We start from the raw sequence: 22,421 nt of genomic DNA, 5'->3' as shown, positions 1-22,421 counted from the left end.
AAAGTGGGAATTTATTTCCCATAGACCTAATGTTAAAAATAGGGCTTACGTTATCAACAATGAAATTAGTTAGCTGATTAGTTTATGTTTAAACAATGATTGATTTATCCAAAGAAATGAAAATGTAGCCTGTAGAATCAAGCAATTTATAATAATAGAGAAATTATTTATGACTTACAAATGTTAAAGAATGTTTATTCTTCATCATCATCATCGACTAAATGCACACTCATTGATCACTCATTATTGCTTGGCACTCGTTGGTTTGTAGTGCATTTTAATGATTTGAATTGGTAACTAATACAATTTACACTATAAAATCAACCCCTTAGAGAGTTACATAGCGAAATTTTCAACTTCCGAGGTCATGGAACGAATTACCAAAAAACAATGTGTTATTGGGTTCACATTACGATATTTTCTCGATACAGTGGTGTCTCTGGAACTTATTAATATCGTAAAGCGGGGTACACTGTATTGTATAGCTATGCATGTGGTTTGAAATGCAATATTTATGAATGTTTAACATTCATTTTTTGCAATTAATGTTTATATTTTCCATTTTGTTAATACTTGATAGAACTCAAGTATCAACAAATACTTGATTTCATCAAGTATTTGTTGATATTTGTCCCATCAATGATGTCAAAATTTGGGAGCGGGAGGGGGGACTCATAAACCTGGGAACTCGTAAAGCGGGAACTACCTACCTGTACTCTCTCATAAAAGGGCAGAAAAGGATCCGAAAGTAAAATAAAATACTATTCACACATCCTTCATAATTTAAATTCACAATGTATTCTTGTTGGTAGTGACAAAATGTGCAGGCAAGCATCAGCCATAAAAATAAAATAAATTATGCGTTTCATTTACTCATAATTTCATAATTTGTCTGGTTCTCTAAAAATATCCAAACCATTTATTTCAAACTTGCACTGCAAATACTGATTGGAAGTTTATTCCAGCAATCATTTGCTATTCAGTTGTTCTGTGGCTGAAGGCAAATTTCCATACATCTTTCTTGCAGCCATCCTTTTAAGATTTAAATTTATATCCCCTTTTATGTATGATAAATATTCTTGTCAACACCAATTAGACAAGAAATGAAACTAACTGAAAAATATTAAAATAGTGAAAAAAAGTTTGCCTTGTATGTTTAAAGGGACATAAATTTAAATGGTAAAAGGATTTATGGATATCCAAAAAAGTGTAAAGATTCCACTAGATTTAGTTTGCTCAACCCATTTAGTGCCTTAAACACTTTAGCCAGGTCTCCTTGTAGGTGTCTAGTTTTCAGACTCTGTGGTTCACAGAACCCAAGCCTTTCTTGGCAAGAGTAACCTTTTATGTCCCCCACTAATTTTGTTGCTTTTCTCTGCACCCATTCCAGTAAATCTCCATTCTTCCTAAAATGAGATGTCCAAAACTTTATGCAATATTCAAAATGCAGCCTAAACATCATTTTATATAACATGATAATTGCATCTTTGTCGTTGCTGCCAAAATGCCTGTATGTCATTATAGAGCAGCACAAGCAAATAGCATGTTGTTTTGGAATTACTGCTGGCTTTGTGCAGTACCTTGCATTTGAAACTTCAATTTCCACTTTTCAGCCCATCCACTTAGTTTTATGTAGATCTTCTTGAAGTAGCGTACACTCTGATTACCGTTTTTGGTCACTCTCGCCACCTTTGTATCATCAGCAGACTTAGACATTATTGTACTTGATATGCCAACATCAGTATCATTTAATAAATATTAAAAGCAGTTGTGAGTCCTAAACCAAACCCTGAAAACCTACTTATAACATTACTCCATGAATACTAGTGGCCCTTAATAACCACTGGCTGTCTCCTGCCACTCAATCAGCCCATTATCCATAGCAGTGACTTGCTGCCAATACCACACTGCTATTGTACAGTAATCATTCATGTAGAACAGTAATAAAAACTCTACTGAAATCTAAGTAAATGATGTCAAAATTATTTTTTACATTTGAAGACAAAGTTCTTTTGTGTCTTCTTCATAGTAGCTAATCAGTTTGGTTTCACCTTAACAAATTCACACTCTGATTGTCGTATAACTGTGTTCCTATCAAGATAAACTTACGTTACTTTTTTTTAACCGTTGACTATATTATTTTCTCTGACTCAGAAATCAGGATTAGAGGTCTGTAATTACCCACTTTACTTTTACCCCCCCCCTCCCATCCAATAAAGGAAATCTACTTATGATTTATTGCATGATATTTCTCACCTGGAAAAACTTGAAACATGGATCACATAAAAAGAAAACCTCCCATCGTTATTATTATTATTAAACCTTGTGCTGAGATTCTACTAGTTAAAATCTTAGCATTAATAAGTATTACAGTCGAAACAAACATTATTTTCATGTGAAGGTTTATTAGGTAAATGTTTGGTGTACCTATGGGGTACACCAAACATTTGTTTGGTGTACCCCATAGGTACACCAAACATTAGGTACACCAAAGGTACACCAAAAAACCCCATAGGTACACCAAACAAATCCTCAGTTTAACCCTCAGGTTAAATATAAGTGAAGTTATTTCAGAATTTTATTAAACTGCAATTAAATATTATCCCGTATGCATAATATTTTGTATTACAGTCAAAATATAGATGATTTAATTTGCTATGGAAGAGGTTGTCAATCAGATTTTGGACATTTGATACGAGGGGAATTCAATAAATTATCTACCTACCTATGAAGGAAATGAGATAAAAGAGGCAAACATCTATTTTTATTTTTCAATGTAACTCCTCTGAACTTCAATACACTTGTTCCATTTTGTTGGCAATGATAAAATACTAGACAAATAAAATTTTTTGTCCTGTTCATCAAAGAATGCAGAAACAGCAGACTTCAGTTCATTGTCGTCAGCAAAGTGACATCCACATAAGTTTTTCTTGAGGTGTTGAAACAGGAAATAGTCACTTGGGGCCAGATCCGGACTTTAAGGTGGATGAGTAAGTTCTGTAAAGTCACATTCTCTCAAAGCAACAGCACTGATGCATTGTCATGAAAAAGCAGCACATGAGATCCCTTAGGTTGCATAGTAGGGATGCATATGACTTTCCAGTGCCTGTCTGCTTGTGTTCAAAGTAGTGAATGTACAAAATTCCTTCAGCATCCCAAAAAATGGTGGCCATAATCAATGTTGTGTCCAAAATTTTTTGGTGGGGAAACCCTTGTGCTTCCATTGCATTGATTCTTGCTTGGTCTCAGAATTAACTGTGTAATCACCCATAACAATTCTGGAGATGAAAGTTTCAGGATTCCTTCCATAAAGCTCTAAATTCTCCTCACAATTGCTGAATTGCTTCTGCACTGATAAAATACTAGACAAATAAAATTCTTTTCCTGTTCATCAAAGAATGCAGAAACAACAGACTTCAGTTCATTGTCATCAGCAAAGCGACGTCCATGTATGTTTTTCTTGAGGTGTTGAAACAGGAAACAGTCACTGGGGGCCAGATTCGGACTATAAGGTGGATGAGTAAGTTCTGTAAAGTTACATTCTCTCAAAGCAGCAGCAACAGTTGAACATTTAGGGATGACTAAGGTCATCCCTAAATGTTCATGGAAGATGGTTATAATTGTTCCCTCAGATATGTCATATTCCCTAGAGATTTTGGAGCCTTTAAACATTTGTCATTCAGCACAAGGGCTTGGCACATTTCTGGAGTTGTCACTGTCACAGGCCTTCCTGGATGTGGATCATCTTCGATGGACTCTCTGACCAACTTGAACTGTTTTTCACCTGGTACTCTGAAGGTCCATTGTTGCCATACATAGCCACCATCCTTTCATGAATGGCTTTTGGCCCATTTCCTTCTTTGGTGAGAAACTTGATGACTGAACGATGCTCCAATTTCAGCAAATCCATAATTTGATACAGGTGTCTTCCTTCTCTCTGTTAGAACAGCACAACCTAAAAACATAATAATATTAAAATTAGTATGATTCAAGTTGAGATATGTAGGAACATATTAAATCATGAATCATTAAAATATAACTATGGGAAGTACCTTAGATAGATAATTGAATACCCCTTGTATAATATACATGTATTTTAAATATGCATTAGAAGTGGAAAAAGCCAATTCTCTAAATTTCTTAAACTTCACTAATATGCAAAAACCAAAACACCAAGATTTTTCAAAAAATGTCAGTCTCTGTTTATATTTGCATTTTGAGAGTTTTAATGCAATTAAATGGTAAATGCAGTTAAATTCGGTATATTTCAAGGAGATAGAGAGAGACAGAAATGAATAATTTTATTCATAGATTTATAAACCAGGGATATCTGATATCATTAATTAATAGCATTAAAAATAATGTTCTCAGTAAGTATTCTTTTGTACCAAACATTGAAAGATCTCCTTCTTGGAAAAAATACACTGTTTGCTTGCTGTTTGTATCTTTTATCATATTCAAAATTGAATGCTACTTTTTTTGAAATACAAAATAGCTATTGTATTCCATCCTGTAGTAAAATTGGGGAAATTGCTTTCCATGTAGTCAGATATGTTACGTGAGGAATCCATTATGTCTAGATAGTGCAGCATACCATATGGAGAGTTCAGGTTGTATCTCCTCATATCCATGGGTCAACCTGATACACCCCACTTGATATGAACTAGTAACCATAAGAATTCCATAAGGCTAGTCATTTTGATCAAATCTAGAAACATTCTGGACCAAGCCAGAAGCTGCAGAATGTTTTTAAATTTGATCAGGTTTCATTATTGGGTTACCAGCCAAGCTAATGTGAACTGTTAATTTCTGAAATGTTACGTATGGAAATGCATGAAAGTTCTATTAACATCCATTGTTCATTTATTATGTCAGATGCATGGAACTAATTTGGCCATACTTCAGAAGTAATACCTTCTTCTTGCGAAGGTAGACTTGTCCTGGGATGGACAGGTGTGTGCTTTTTTCAAAATTTTCCACCACTCTTGTCTTTACCTTTTGATAAAAGTACAGAAAAGTTTAGTAGCTTCAATGATTACTTCACTAAAAACATATTCCACTTGCACTTGTTAATAGCATCAGTGGGTCCAACTGAAAATAATTTAAAAGTGTAAGACAATTGTAATCATCTTTTTTGAAGCAATATCCTTTCTCTTAACCCTTAACAATAGTTATATCTTTAAAATAATCCCAAACCATTCCGCTACAATGCTGCCACTGCTAATAATCAAATCAAGAGTATTGCTTTCTCTTATTAATTCTCTAACATGCTGGTGTAGAAGACAGTCATCCAGTAAATTCAGAAAAGTTCTGTTATTGTGTGAATGGCAACTCCACAGGTTCAGTTAATATCTGGTAAGTTAAAATCCCCATTATAAGATTCTGGTTTACTGGCCCACACTTTATCTATAAAGTTGTACTTCATACTCACCACAGTCATTTAACTTATAACATAGTTCTGCAATCATTTTTATTTTCCAAATGCTGATGTCACATCAAACTGACGCAACACTACACTGGCAACTCATGTCAACTGGGAGCACTGCCTTAGGTTCTCTGTGCTTCTTAACCAAGAGCATGACTCTTCCCTCCTGTTCTGTCTGTCCTTTTCTGTACACATTGTATTCACCATACACAAATTCTGCAATCCCTGTGTCAGAGTAGGACCATGTTTCTAAAATTACTGTGTCTGCATTTGATAACTTAACCAATACTTCAAACTTATTTACAGGAAACTCTTGATTTACAAACGACTTCCATTCTAAGATGTTGTTCATTATACATTTTGTTTGTTGTGTATCTTGCATTCCTGGGCTTTTATGATATGTGTCGTGTACGTTAGCAGCCATTTTAAAGCATTAAAACCATGTACTAAAACATTGAATGGTTTATACAATACGTTTTATTATAATGTATGTATGCGTTATGGCTTATCATATGTGATGTGTAAAATAAGAAAAGAATAAAAAAATAAGATATTGTATTTGTTAATTTTAATTAAAAACATAGTTACAAAATAGAAATAAAGAAAAGGAGTATTAACAAAATATATGTGCTGTACATACATATATATTCAACTTTTACTCATCAATATCTTTATCAGGGTTCAATATTTTCCACATAAGTGACACTAGGTGCAGATGAGGTAGATGGAAGGGCTTCTGATAATGAAGAAACAGCTGGGTTTCCACTTTTTTAAAATATGTTTTTATAGAAGATTGCACAGTTAGTTTCTTTTTTTTCCTTCAAAAATCTCACTGTAGCATGCTAGGCAGTCATAAACACCTCTTCACTTTTGCAATTCTTTCCATATTTGCAATCTTCTTCAAAGATTGCCAACCCCTCAGAAATTGATTTAAAAGCTGCAGCCATTTTTCTGCCTTGTAAATGTTCTGGGAGGCTGTGGAATATCAGATTCTTCTGTTACTTCAGGATTTAGATGTGTCTATTTCAATTATTTCATCAGTTATTAATTCCTCAAAATGAGAGTCCATCAAGAAAGATCGGTCGGGCACATTTTTTGTTGTGTGTTCACAGTGCTACTATTATCTGGTTCAGGTATCTTTGCGACTGGAAGAGAAAGGGATGGGGAAGCTTCCCTTTCCCAGACCCTAAGTGAACCAACGGTTGACTGTCAAAGATAATCCAGGCAAAGCAAGTGATGATCCTATTATATTATAATAGGGGGAATCGCCGATTTCTTTCCCACAAGAAAACATTCTACACAGCATGTTATGTAAGCCAACATTTTTTTTTTTTTTTTTTTTTTTTTTTTACTGGCTAGATTATTTTTATTAACCAACCAAGAACAGTTCAGTATAATTATCATATAATAATCTTCTGATAATTATTGTAATAAATAAATTTTTTAAAAGATTTATTTATTTAAATCTTACAATTATGTTCACTATATGTTTGGCATTTCGTTTTTATAAGGAACTCTATCTATTAGTGACTTTAAGAAATGTTGAATGAATTGTGACGTTCGTTATAGCCAACGTTCGTAAACCGAGAGTTGCCTGTACTATGCTCCTAGCATTCATGTATATTAGCAAGTTTGTGTGCCTCTTTGTGCTTTTAAATCTAACACAACCTGTATAATTTCTTATGTTGTGAAAATCTGCCTACTTGCAGCTCTTTTGCTACCCAGGCTGCTGAATTTCAAAATAGAAGCACTGCAAGAATCAATTTTGTCTTGTGGCTGCCATTAAACTGTTTGTCTCTGTATCCTCCCCTCCCCTCCACAAACTGACAGTTTTCTGACCCACCTAATACCTTTAACAGTAAGTGCAGCTGGAAAGACAGGAGGCCATTTTTTCCTTCAATTATGCAGTTTTTAAACATTGATTTACGTCACATGAATTGGCACAGAGGGCACACATCTAGAGACTTTCTGCGATTGTAGATATATCTATTATCTGCAGCAGGGGTCACCTAGATCCATCTGTAAATCATAGTTAGGTCTGCCTCTAATTTAGAGGTAGAACTAGGTGAACAAGTCCTTAGAATATATTCTAAGGTGGGGGTATGCAAATGGAGTAATTGTCTTGAGAGCCTTGAACTTGTAGGAACTTGCCCAGGGCACAAATATACCTCACTATGACTCTGAATACCCAGTTAGTTTAACGAAAGTCAAGGTTTTTCCATCCGTCTACATTTTTTTTTCTAACGTTCCACGCTATATTCATTCACGTTATGATTTTTCGCACATAGCTGATACAAATGACTATATATCCAGAATATCAAACTGCTATAGTATAATTTCATTAACACCAGAAAGTTAAAGCATTGAGTCAAGCATCCCAAGCTGACCTGGTGTGTCCATTAACATAAATCCCCAAGTTATAGCACAATGTGCCAATATAATGAGATCTACATGGGCAGAGTCGTAAAGCAATTTATGACTATCCCCTGTGATAGTATAAGTAGTTTCACCACTTGTCATTCCATTAGAAAGGTCTGGTTTGTGTTCTGTCAGTGGCTGGAGGAATTTCTAAAGGCCGCTTCACTTGAGGCTGTATTAGCAAATCTTTAGCTGAGGGAGGGGGGGGGGTAGGGTTTTCAGCCCACATAACATGCAAATCTTCCTGTAAACATTCAACTTGTATAGGCATAATACTTATGACTATTATACAATTTTCTAGCGATGACCGACTAACTGAGTTAAAATAAATTTGTTGAAATAAATAAATAATATATACATAAAATACTAAAACAATCTTCCAATCTTGCAATAGAGCAAGGGCTTTACGAATATATTCGGACTTGTCCAGGAGAACAGTGCACTGTCCCTTATCTGCAGGCAAGACTACAATAGTGTCATCTTTGCACAAAGAAGAAAGAGCTTCCCATTGACATTGTCTGAGGTTGTTAGTGATAGGCCAGATGTGTTGCAAAATAGAAGCTGTTTTAAAGCGAATTAAGCTAGCAGTCTCTTTGGGTAGCTTGTCGAGAGAGATGCTTCAACACCCAATAGCCATATGTGTGATGGGAGGTTTACAAGGCAGGACTGCAAACTTCATGCTGTGTGGGCTAAGAGATCACTCTGCTTCTTAGATAATTGTTTGCTACTCAAATTCAAAACAAACTGCCAGTTATCTCTCATGTGTGTTCCTAGCAGTATATGCTTCTCATAATAAAATGTTAAATTTATTCTGCTGACGTGCACGATATGCATCACATATTTGGCTATGGGTGTTGAAACACATCCGGATGTCAACAGGAAGTTCTTTCTTTTTTGTGCAAAGACAACACTATTGTAGTCTTGCCTCCAGATAAGGGATGGCTCACTGTTGTCCTGGACAAGTCCGAATATATTCTTAAAGCCCTCGTTCTGTTACAAGATTGGGAGGTTTATGAAACTGTGCAAGACTCTCCTGTGAAAGTGTTGGAGAAGTTGGAATCTAAAGTTAATAAACTTGTTGTTTTGTTGTTTGTTATTTGGTTTTTAGGAGCATTAGCAACTAAGGCCATATTGCTCCGGGGATATACGGTGGTTACGGGCTCGAACCCCGGTCTAATCAAGAAGCATGTGTACGCACCGCTGCTCCTGCCCACCTGGCTACGGAAGTGCCAATAAACTTGTGCATTCTTTGTTTTTAGCTAACAAGATTACCAGGAACATTCACTGGAAGCTTCATGTGACAAGTTGTCAACTCCTACAGTTTTATGGGCTTCCAAAGATCCATAAATCTGATATTCCTTTGTGACCCATTGTTCCTTGTTGTAATACACCTACACATGAACTTTCTAAATACGTTGCCAAGTTATTAGCACCCCTTGTTGGGAAAACTGTTTACATTGTTTCCAGTAGTATGCATTTTTTGCGTATTATTAATGATTTTACTGTTTCTGAGAGCAAGGTTATGCTCTCCTTTGATGTGGTTTTTCTGTTCCTGAACAACAGGCTATTGCCTGTGTGAAATGTCTTTTGAGCAGGGATGCCACATTGGGAGACAGAACCTCGCCCTCAATCTGTGTTTAACGCTACAGATGATATTTGTACTGCCCTCAATCTGTGTTGGGGGGGGGGGAATCCTATTCAATGATTCTGTTTCGCCAAATACAGGGCACAGCTATGGGTGCCCCTGTTAGTCCTATCATGGCCAATATGACCATGGAAGAACTTGAGAGTCAGATTTTCTTGAACTTACCTGTTCCTATCACTCTCTGGTGTCGTTATGTTAATGATATCTTTGCCATTATCCCTCAGGGATCAGAAACTCAACTGCTGTGATATCTCAATTCCCTGTCACCTGTCATTTAGTTTACAATTGAACTAGAGATTGATAATACTCTTCCTTTTTTGGATGTTTTAGTCCAACGTGTGGGTTTGCGTTTTGTAACTTCCGTTTTTAGAAAGCCAATGTGTGCAGGCCAATTTACCAATTATGGGTCTGCGCACGTCCCTGGTCATTTGCGTAGTACTGCTCGCACTTTATTCTCCCGTGCTTGGACTCACTCTAGTTTGATTGGTGACAGGCAATTGGAGATTTCCAAAATTTGGGCAGAGCTTTCAAATTGTGGTTATCCACCTCAGGTTCTAGATCAGGGGTGGGCCACATCCGGCCCGCGGCGATGTTGAATCCGGCCCCCTCGGTAAATGCATAAATATAGAAAATCCATACCTGACTACACTCGCCGTAAACGTTCGGCTTAATTCGGTTCAATCGGGAATCGCGGCCAGTACAACAGTAACCAAGTGATTCTACGCAGCGTCAAAGAGTTATTTCCTAATTATTATTGTAGCATCAATCAAACGAAGTTCCTTTGGGTTTGACTTCTTATTTAAAAAAATAATATTGGTGCGAGATGTTTTATGCCTTTTCTAATTATTACAATTTTTAATTTAATATAATTTATAGCCCATAAAATGAGCCAATTAAAAAAAAAAAAGAAAAATTGATGCCGAATGCCGCATTTTCAATGATAATTGGACATTCAGATATTTTTTTTAAAAATACATTAATAATTTGGTAATTCAAGTAATATAACATTTTTTAGGTTCTGATTTTTTTTATTAAATCGTTCAATCTATTCCGGCCCGCATCATGATGCGAAAATTTCATTCGGCCCGCATCATGATACGAAAATTTCATTCGGCCCGCTGACGAAAAAAGTTGCCCACTCCTGTTCTAGATAAATGTGAGATTCTGGCTCTGTTATGTGCTTCATTATCTATTGGAAGAACACATTAACTGATAGATATAGTGCAGTCACAAAGTGATGTGACTAGTCATAAAAAATTTACAGATAGATGTATCATGCAAATGTTGCTCCACAGGTATTGGAAAGGTGTAAAACGTTCATAGAAGAACAACAACACATGTTAAAGAGAACAGCAAAAAATCAGAATTAGCATTGCAAACAGAGGGCTGCATCCATACATAGTGATGTAGCAAAGTTGGTCAGGAGTAAAAGTGCAGTACCACATGCTCTGAGTGGACTGTGGTAAAAGCCTGTGACTGCTAGATATAATTAACAATTGTATTTAGGATTTATAATACTCCTCTCACCTGGTGGGAAGATTTTTAAAAAATAAAAGGAGCCTTTTCTCTCAAGAGATGTCCACGTTGCATTAAAGAAGACAATGGGATAAATATACAGAAAATTATGGAGTGGGCATTTCAATAATAAAGTTCAAGTAGGAATCAAATGGGTGTGTGGGGGATATAGGCTTTCAGAACATTAAACTTGCATAAGAGACTTCTTTAATCCAGAAAGGCACATTCATAATCTTTCTTTTCACTTTGAACAAGAATGTGATATAATGTTTGTGATTATTAAAATATTTTTATTCATGGTGTATATAACATTGCAATAATTAATTTCTCTGGGGTTTTTTGTTCATATCACTTGTAAAGAAAATATCAACTAAAAACATGTTTCCATGTTATTCTGACTCGAATTGTTGCCAATACCGGTTGGTTAATTAAATCTTTTTTTTATATATACAGCATACTCTTGATTAACCGGGACACTTCAAGACTCCAAATTGAAATTAAAGTAATAACTAGAATAGGTATAAACAGATATTTTGCAAGTTGTAAATAAGCGACAAGTGGTATTATAAGTCATCATTGGGAGATTAGTGTACCTATTATCATGCAATAATCGCTGTTTTCACACCCACTGCTCAAAAAAAAGGGGAGGGAAAAGGAGACCGAATGTTTAGTTTAACTTGTTTTAGTGCGTCGCTTCGATTTTGTTGCATTCCGTTGCAGCGCAAAAGGAAATTTTGTTTCGTTATTTATGTCATGGATGTCAGAATTTTTTTTATAGTAAAATTTTTTTTTTGTTTGTTTAGAAATTGCGAAAATGATGGGTAAACGCAAAAGAGTTACGTTTTCAGTTAAACAAAAACTTGAAATTATTCAGAAGTTTGAAAACAGTGCATCTGTTAAATCTGTAAGGAACCATTATAATGTCGGTGACCAAAACCATACGCAACATTGTAAAAAATAAAGGGAAGCTATTAGATTTAAAATCGACATCGCAAAAAATAAAGGGAAGCATCGTATTGGACACACGAGTAGTGCGTGGTAAGTTTTTTTTATCTATTGCCATATTTTTTATGTAGGTTGCTGAACATTTTCCGATACAGTAAGTCCCTTACGCAACTACGGATTTACATACATTTTTTTTTTCACTCAAATTTTTTTTTCTCATTTTTTTTTTTAGGATTGTAAAATTTAAAACAAACAAAAATAATAAATAAAATAAGCAATCAATAACGACGATCACGGCATGCACAAATTGCACAAGTGTGATATGGAGTAACAAGCAAAAAAATAGGAAAGAAGAGAAGATTCTTACAATTTATGGGATTTTTTTTTTATTTTATATGACTGAAGATTTCAGTGAAGGGGGGACACACTTCACCATATAATAATGTAAAAACCCAAACAATTTCAGCTATCGGTATTATTGCAAATGCAATAAGATCGAGTTTACTACTCGTTTATAATTAGATGCACAAACAGAAAAGCACCTGTAACCCAGAAGGTGCAAATTGCTTAACCCTGTGAAGTTCTTTTCAGAAAATTTCATTTTGACCATTATCATGGTGCCGACTAAGAGAATAAGTGACAGTGGTACTATTAAATCTACCAACAAAAGGAAAGCCATCGATTTGGATCAGAAAATTAAACTAATAAGGATGTATGAAAATGGGCCAAACATTAACAAGATCGTGCAGAATTCAGATTTGTCAATAATAATATAGTAGCAATATGTTATTAGTCATTCCCGAGTTACTTAAAACTAGATGAAGTAATAAGTCCTGGAACGTTGTATGTCGGGGACTTTTGTATTTTTGGATTAAATGGGAAATTTATTATCTGGAATTTGTTTTTTACCATCTATCCCAGAAAATCGAGAGTCTACTGTATGTATATAGTTTTTATATTAACATATAGAAAATTATATGTATAATACAGAAAAATGCACTTAACAGATAAGGTTATTCAAAAACTAAATTTAAAGATTTTAATTTGATACTTCAACAACAAAATTTCAATTTATCAGTTTTTATAAAAGGATATTCTACCATAGCCTGAACACCATTCTTAAAAATCACAATTTTTAAGATTTAATTTAATTTTTAAGGCTCACAAATTTGTTGTGCAGTCTAACCCTCCTTGCTTCAATGAATTGATCTGTACTGCCATGTCCCCTATTGTCAAAGCGTATCAGAATGTCTTGTTAGGATTTTGCGTCTCCACCATGTACGATGTGTGCAACCTCCTGGGAGGAAATTACAGTCTATTTCTAAGGTGAAAACACCTGTTCCTCCTGTAGTGGTTCCGTATACCACATTACTTATCCGGATCATGGGAGGTGTTATGTAGGTGAATTCAGCAGAAGATTGAAAGATCAGGTGTCTGAGCATGAAGTGGCTCTTAAAACCACTAATTTTGAATGCTCCACAGTCGCCAAGCATTATTGGGTTGAGCAACACAATCTTGATCCCTGTTGGGATATTGAAATTGTCAACTATTTATGTGATTACTGCCAGCGTTCATGGCTATGATGAGTGCCGATGATCATTATGTGTACATATTTCTGTTCTACCGACACCAGACTTGTGATGCATGATCATGCTCAGCTGACTTTTGCTATTGTAACAAACAGTATAAACTGGAGTACACCCTTCACTGACTAAGCTGATGAAGAGGCACTCTGTCTCGAAAACTACTGTGTATTTTAGCATTTTTATCATATTGTATTTTAATGCTTTTATTTTATTTTATCTCTGTTTTAGTATTTTATTATTAGCATTAGTAGAGGCATATGATGCAAGAAAGCAAGCTTATGTCGCATCAGCAAAAGAAAAAAAAATAAATAAAACTCTCCCAGTTCATCCCTGCATGTGTTTCAAATGCCTGTTATGTATATATTATTTAATTATTTCAATAAATTTATTTTAACTCAGTCGGTCATTGCTAGAAAATTGTAAGATATGCAACCCGAAGCTCAGTGCCTGTTTTCGAATACTTATGTTTAAAAGAACATAGGGAAGACTTGAAACATGGCATGATTTATGACAGATCTGAACCTTCTGGAACACGAACAAAGACTTCAAATTTTACATGGTGCATGCCTGTACAGTCAGTCCTCATATAGCATGATAGTTGTGTTCCTAGAAACCCTCGTGCATTGCAAAATCGTGCAATATAAATAACAGGCCCTATGGGAAAAATAGGGTTAGGTGCCGACCACCCAAGATAGAACACACATTTGTAACCAAATCATTACCAAACACAATAAATAATCGTAATAAAATATATAAGTATTTTATTACGACTATTAAGTAATAAAATATTGCGCTAATGCTTTTGCTTCTATCGTAAGCAAACTTGTTCTTTGTTTGATTTTCTAGCCAAACAGATGACAGCCATTCCATCTCTTCCAATTCTTTGTGTCTTGATCTAATTGATTTTATTACACTTTGAGTTGTTCCTGCTATGAAAGTTGTTTTTATTTTCTCTACATTCTTCTAATTCTCGGCGTTGCCTCATTTAGGCCTGTAGCACGTGCAATATCACGTGTTCTTTCATTTCGCTCAAAGTGTTTCACAATTTCATATTTTTTCTCTAATAGAGGTGGACTGGCCATAAGCCTTACTGGGGAAACCCCGGTAGGCCCGGAGGCCAGAAGTGTGATTTTGGCCATAAACATTAGTATGAGGCCGCTACAAATTTTCCCGGGCAAGAATTTCTGACCCAGTCCGCCTCTGTCTATCAATTTTGCTTTTCTTTTTCTCTCTGAACCTGTAGTATCTTCACCAGGATGCTTCCTTGTCACACCTTTTAAGTATTTTACTCATTTTTAGGGAATAAAGCACAATTATAAAATGAGGAGGCATGCTTGATACACATAAACAAAGCTGTGCACATGTAGCAACTGAATAAACAACACCATAAAGGCAGAGACACACCATTAACACCTTACTAGCTCACATTTTACTAAAGCACATTTCTGGGGGTTACTACCATAAAACAATAAAAACAATTTCTAGTTGTGTTTCTGCTAGTGGAATCTGTTATAAACGGGTGGTAAACTCTATCTAATTGCATTTGCGATAATACCGATAGCTGGAATCGTGGGGTTTTTACGTTATTATGGTGAAATGTGTTTCCCCTACACTGATATAAAAAACATAAAATACATTTTTAGAATCTTCTCTTCATTGCTATCGTGTTGCGTTCAGTTGGGGTGATTCCGCGTTCGACTGCCATTTCTTGTAAACACAAAGGCGAATTGTGCGTAAGCGAATTCGGTTCCTGTTATATGCGATGTTGTTCCCCTATTTATAAATCGTGTAGTGTAAACATGTGTTATAAGAGGACTGACTGTACTTGCACAGTTAACCAGCAATAGAGAAGAGATTTCAAGGAATCATTATCTACTTCTGCCTGATTTAGTCATTAATCAGTTAGTCAGCACATCAAAGTTAATCAAGTGGAGATTAATGCTTATAGACACAATAACTAATTCTGATTTGTTGTAGCTGAAATCCAGGCTCCCTCATAGCCTCCACTCAAGACCAGGTTTCAGCTTAGAAACAATTCCCTCATTTTACCTTAGCAAGATCGAGAAGCAGCAGCCAGTACACTGTCAGTCTCTGCATTCTCACATGCCAATCCTTAACGTAGCAAATGTGATACATGCAACTACAACCCTCATTCCTGGACCCAGGATAGTTAACTTTCAGGCGACAGCTTAGGATTGGATAGTATCTTAGAGCACGCACACGCATAGATTCCTACCTTGACATTTTTACAATTTAGATCAAAATTTTAGCAGTTATAGTCTCCAGACTGATGGTTGTTGCTTAGTTGGAAATTTAATTTTTAGCCCTTTCTTTGGGTTCTCTTTGACTCCATCCATAACCCACCCATCAAGGAAGATGTAGGAATCCCATTCCTTTTGAGCAGATGCTGCTCTATAGTTAGTTTGCCCAATGATATCTACAATCTCTGTTTAGTACAGCACTTCAGACTATCAATGATTTTCACTTGACCTACCTTTCAAACATATTGTTGAACTGAATGTACTCACTCTTGAGTCTGCTTCTTTGAAAAGGTTTTTTTTTTTTTTTTAAATTTAAATCTAGTACTCTTTGAAACCTCAAAATGGCATATACTTCCTCTTAGTGTACCAAGTGAAGTTCCACAGGGATCAGTATTGGGACCACTTATATTTCTTATCTTCCATAATGACTAATGAGCGCAGAGTAAGTTGTCAAATTCACCGATGATTTAAAAGTAGGAAGGATGATTGATGACCAGAATCAGGCCATTTTGCTTCAGAATGACTAAGATCGGTTGCACAAATAAATGGCAACTGCAGTTTAATGCTTCTAAATGTAAGATTTTGTACCTGAGGAACAGAAGTCCACTAGTTACAAGCTGGGGTGGGGGACATTAAAATTGGTTCAGGATGAAAAGGACTTGGGGGGGGGGAGTGCTACAATTCAGTCAGACATGAAATTTTTCCATGCAGTGTAAATGAAAATAAAAAGTTTTATTTTTAAAGATTGATCTCCTGATCTTAATTAGTTACTTTTATCTGTCACAAATGTACATATATATGCACATTTGTGACAGATATTGTCTATAAGAAATTTTGAAAGTTTGTATTATCTCTACAAAATTGTCCAAAACTGTATTTATATATTTGCATTACAACAACTGAAGACCTCTCTCAGTACATCTATAATTTGGGCTAAAATTCTATATATTATACATATTTATCCCACTGCCACTTTGTTCTTTCTTTTCATATGAGTAATCAGATCAAATTTCATCTTCTAGTTAATAATTTTAATTAGTAAATATATTAGTTTCATGCAACTAAGGTATTTCCTACTAAAAATAAAAAGTTTGATTTAGCACATTTTTTTTGTTTTGTGTAGGTATGAGACTGGAGATCATGTTGCAGTATACCCAACTAATAACCCTGCACTGGTAGAAAAACTAGGCAATTTATTGAATGTTGACTTAGACACCATAATTACATTAAAGAATTTAGATGGTAAGTGTTTTTCCTATATTTCAAATTGCCTTCATAAGTTCTGTATTCTTAAGAATGCTTGCATTTGTGAAATGCTTGCATAAGCTGTGAAAAACATGATTTCATAGTGTTCTTCACACATAATACAGTTGTTTTTCATTTCTTTATGCCACCCCAAATCAGTGCATTTATTAAACTAAACGAGTATTTTGCATCTACATTCATACATGAAGAGTTATTCAGGAAGGGGAACACCAGAGGTGAATTAAACTCTGGCAGTGAGCTAGATGATTTTGTAATAACTGAGAGGAAAGTGGAGGAGAAATTGTTGAGAATAAACATAAAAAAGGTACCTGGGGTGGATGGGATCTATCCAGTTATATTAAAGGATGCAGCAAAGGAAGTAAGCAGTCCCTTAGCCGTAATTATGAGAGCTTCTTTGGACTCAGGGGAGGTACCCATAGACTGGAGATGTGCAAATGTGACCCCAATTCACAAAGGGGGATCAAAGGCTGACACAAGTAATTATAGACCTGTGAGTTTAACTTCTGTTCCAGGAAAATTAATGGAGGCACTGGTTAAAGAAGCACTGCAGGATCATCTAGACAAAACTTCAGTTATAGCTCGGACACAGCATGGTTTTGTTAAGGGAAAGTCTTGCTTGACCAATTTGATTGGATACTATGATGCAGTCACAAAACAACTGGATGCAGGGAATAACTTTGATATTATATATTTGGATCTTAGAAAGGCTTTTGATACTGTTGCACATGGAAGACTGCTGCACAAATTGGAGCAGTGTGGCATTGGAGGCAAATTGCTGCTATGGATAAAGGGATGGTTGAGGGGGAGAAGACAGAGTTGTAATCAATGGACACTATTCATCGTGGACCAATGTTATTAGTGGAGTCCCTCAGGGTTCAGTGTTGGGTCCATTATTGTTTTCTGTATTTATAAATGATATTGATGATGGTATATCAAGCTTAATGTCCAAGTTTGCAGATGATACAAAGGTTGGCAGGGTTGTTAAGGACACTACTGATGCTATGCTGCTGCAACAGGATCTGGAAAGGTTGAGCAGATGGGCTGAGAGGTGGAAAATGAAGTTTAACATTGAACAAATGTAAAGTACTACATATGGGAAACAGCAACCCCAGAGCAACGTATCGACTCTGTGGTACTACGCTGACAGTGGTAGAGAATGAAAAGGACCTGGGGGTAATTGTGCAAGCAGATATGAAATTCTCTGAGCAGTGCAGATGGGCTGCAAGAGTAGCTCATGGTGTCTTGTCAATGATATACAGGAATTTTTCTAGCAGGGATAAGGAGGTGATTAATCCCTTGTATAAGGCAATGGTCAGGCCACACCTTGAGTACTGTATACAGGTCTGGAGGCCTCATTCCAAGAAGGATGTAGAGCTGCTGGAACAAGTACAGAGAAGGGCAACAAGATTATTGAATGGAACAAAGGGTTGCTCTTACAAAGAAAGTCTTAAGTTTTGTTAATTACAGTGTCTGGAGACTAGGCACCGGCGAGGTGATCTGATAGAGGTGTATAAAGCCTTGAATGGTTTGAGCATGCTCAGTACCGATGGGATTCTTCCTCTTGCTCAGAATAATCACCTGAGAGGGCATAAATTCAGATTGAGGAAAGACAGATGTAGGATAGATGTGTGGAAATTTGCCTTTAGCCAGCAGGTAGTTGGTTGGTGGAACAGACTTCCATCCCTTGTTGTGGAAGTTGATAGCCTAAATAAATTTAAGGCTCAGCTGGACAGGTATTTCGAATGAATGGAGGGGTGAAATGGAAGTGGTTTTTTTTTTTTTTTGGCTGATGCTGCATAAGCTTGCTTTCTTGCATCGTATGCCTCTACTAATGCTAATGCTAACCAGAACAATTCAAATGTTCCTGAATGGCTTGAGAGAAAAAATTAAATGGTTTTATTTATTATTATTAACTTTTATTCATAAATGTGAGGTTTCCTCCTGGGCAGTTTGTCAAAAGTTGCCTTGTATTTAGCAATGAGAGAGATAGCCAAACTGTTTGTGTGGTGGGTAAAATGTTGTGCTGCATTGAATGGACATGTAAGATTTCATCAAAAAAAGATTGGTGATTGTTACAAAAAGTTAATTTTATTTAATGATAAATGTTGCATTGTTAATTTTCTGCACCCACTGATCAAAATAATTTTGGAAGTATTTTGTGAAATATGCTGTTTAGACAGTCTATTGTGTTTGATTGGATTTACTTCTTGATTCCTCAATTAGTGGCAAATAGCAAAAATATTAAAAAAGGATCACAAGCACTTACATGTCCTTGTCATGTTATATATGACTTCCATATTAATGCACCAAAGTGTAAAAATTAAGTTCCACCGACTGTTAGAATTAAATTTATAGTTAGCTAATGACCAAAAGATACACAGCAATAAAAAGTACTGAAGCCTATAACAGCTACAAATTGATCAGTAATAGTGCCACAGAAAAGGTTAGGTTTGCAAAGGCAGATTATGAGAAATTGCTAGCAAAGAAGAGAACGACAAATCAGATTGGACCTTATATATAATGGACGTGGGATAATATTAGATACCCCAGCTGATGTTGCAAATGAAATCAACAGTTACTTTGCATCCACACATACAGAAGAAAAACCCTTTATGTCAGTGGAAAATTATGGGAATGAAGTTGAAAAATATGAAATTAATGATATTGAAATTTAACATGAATATTTAATGAAAAACTTTCAGGCCTGCAGGCGAGCAAGGCTACTGGGGTTGATGGCATATAGCCTATAATTTTAAGGGAGACAGAAAGTGAGTGCATTGAACCATTAAGGCTAATTATAAGAGCATCACTGGAATCATTTAGATAGAAATGCAATTCTGAAGGATACACAGCATGGTTTTGTAAAGGGAAAATCATGTTTAATAAATCTGGTTAGCTATTTTGACAGGGTCACTCATGAGCTGAATATTGACATTGTTTATTTGGATTTCAGCAAAGCATTTGACTCAGTTCCACATGGCTGTTACTTTATAAGCTGGAACAAGTTGGAATATCAGGGAAAATCCTTAGATGGATAGTAAGATGGCTTCAGAGCAGGAGGCAGAGGGGTTGTGATGAATGGTTATTTTTCAGATTGGGTTAATGTAAGAAGTGGAGTTCCCAAGGATCAGTATTGGGACCACTGTTGATTTTGATTTTCTTAAATAACATCGATGAAGGGATAGAGAGCGTGATGTCTAAATTTGCAGATGATGTAAATATCAGTAGAGTAGTTAATGATCACCACCAAGCAGTGCTTCTTCAGAGTGATCTAGATAGGCTCTGAGGATGGTCAGAAAAGTGGCAACTATGTTTTAATTCAGCAAAATGCAAGGTCTTACACCTGGGGAACAGAACCCTCAAAATAACTTATACATTTAGTGGAGTTGAATTAAAGTCAGAAGAAAGGGATTTGGGAATTACAATACGGTCAGACATGAAGTTTTCTGAATGTTGTAGGCAGTTTGCAAGGAAGGCCCATAGTGTCCTATCGATAATTTATCAGACATTTCCTAGTAGAAATAAGGAAGTCATAATCGCGTTATATAAGCCCATTGTTAGACCACAGTTGGAATACTGTGTTCAAGTGTGAAGACTGCACCTAAAAAAGACATCGAGTTTCTTGAAAGGGTCCAAAGACAGGTAACTCTCCTGGTGAGATCGGAAAAATGGCATCCTATATTAGGAAAGACTTCGAATATTGCAAGACTTGAAAACTAGGCACCTTAGAGGAGATTTGATTGAGGTGTTTAAGGCTCTGAGAGACAAAAGTAAAATAAACAAGGATGAAATTTTCAGTTATTTTTTTATTTTTGCTGATGCAGCATAAGCCTTAAGCTTCCTTGAACCATATGGCTAATACTAATATTAAAATTTATATAACAGTTGAATAATGTAATCGGGAAAGTTAATTTCAAGGCCAAGGTTTACATTAAAGAAACTCTGAATTTATTTTAACAACGGACCAAGCAAAATGCATGGTCCATTATTGATCATTTCCTGTGATTTTATTTTTGATTAGTTGGTTATTTTCACCAACATTAAATGTATTCAAAGGAAGCTGTTTTTGATTGCTCGTACGGCAATGGGGCGAGTTGGAGACAGGATAAAAAGTAAAAAATTATTTCAAGAGTAGTCTTCTATTTCAAACAGAAGTCAAAGTAGACGTTAAGCTGCACTAGAAGGGGGACTACAAAACTTCTAGACTGAAATGATGGAATTTGTTGTTACCATGAATAGTTATATATATATATATGTATATATTACAGTATTTATTGAACCTGAATACCAAGAGAATCATGACTAATGGAATATAGGTATTCAGAGTAAAAATATACCTATAGAGCCATAAGACCAAGTATTTAGGTAACCTAAGTTGGACTTCATTGTTATACCCTATAATAAAATACAATACAATACAATAAAATAATATAAAATGATGAATCAAATTGCTGATAAAAGGATACATTGAATGGAACGTTAATGAGGGCTAGCTCCGCTCAATACATCCTATCAATAATTGGCTAAGGCTATCTATTTCTGTTTGCCATTTGTCAGTTTGTCTAGGTTCAAATATTCTGAAATTATAAATTCCAGTACTCTGTTATAGATGCAATCTATGTTAAATTTAGCAGAAAAGTGGCAGAATAACTGCTAGCCCGACAGATAGCAGTGAATCAAAAATAATGAGAGTGAGTGCCAACTAATAACTTTTATTATTGAAAATTATTTATGTAGTGAAAAGGAATGGTTATTGCCAAATTAAATCGAATAGCAGGAAGAATAAGGATAGCAATAGGCCTCAATTTCCATTGGATTTCTCTAATAGATTTCGAAGTATAAAAATTTAGTCAGAAAGCAAAAGCATATTGTATAGATACTTCGTTCGAATTTACCAGGAGTGTAATTGCCCATCCCTATAGTAGGGATTCCTGGTATTATAGTAGGTAGAGATATTTGAAGTAATTTAGAAGAAATTATAGAATACCAGATGTTCTATATTACAGAAATTCAATAAAGAATAGAGAAATACTTGATGTAATAGAAGTTTTTAGAAAAAGATAAATAGTATGAATCAGAGCTGTAATACTCAATATGTTCTACGTTGATAATAATATTAGTAAATTAATAAGAGGAGTTTACCTCAATATAGTACGTGGAACACTTCCGTATGATACCCTCCAGAAATTAAAACGAAAAAATCGACAACTTACCGGTACATTAAAGTAAAATATAAATAATTAAAGTAAAATATAAATAATTAAATAATCAATTTAACACAATTCAAAATCAATTCAAAACAATTAAAATTCAAATTAACGCAATTAAAAGAATCTAACGAAAATATTCAAAACGATTTT

General features: G+C 35.3%; 1 protein-coding gene across 3 annotated transcripts in view; it reads left to right on the top strand.

The window, feature by feature from the left end:
• The window catches only part of Cpr (Cytochrome P450 reductase), a 211,896-nt gene that overhangs the window by 111,929 nt on the left and 77,546 nt on the right, over positions 1-22,421 (top strand). For all 3 annotated transcript variants that reach the window (XM_090384146.1, XM_090384156.1, XM_090384163.1), the window contains exon 9: positions 16,919-17,037. In XM_090384146.1, coding sequence (XP_090240272.1) covers positions 16,919-17,037 — 119 coding nt within the window. The remainder of the gene's footprint in view (positions 1-16,918; positions 17,038-22,421) is intronic.

This window comes from Mastigoproctus giganteus, chromosome 1, assembly GCF_048544385.1.
Source record: "Mastigoproctus giganteus isolate SK-2022 chromosome 1, ASM4854438v1, whole genome shotgun sequence".
Classification (NCBI taxonomy): Eukaryota; Metazoa; Arthropoda; class Arachnida; order Uropygi; family Thelyphonidae; genus Mastigoproctus; species Mastigoproctus giganteus.
The sequence above is the reverse complement of the archived record's forward strand: the minus strand, read 5'-3'. Positions and strand labels throughout refer to the sequence as shown.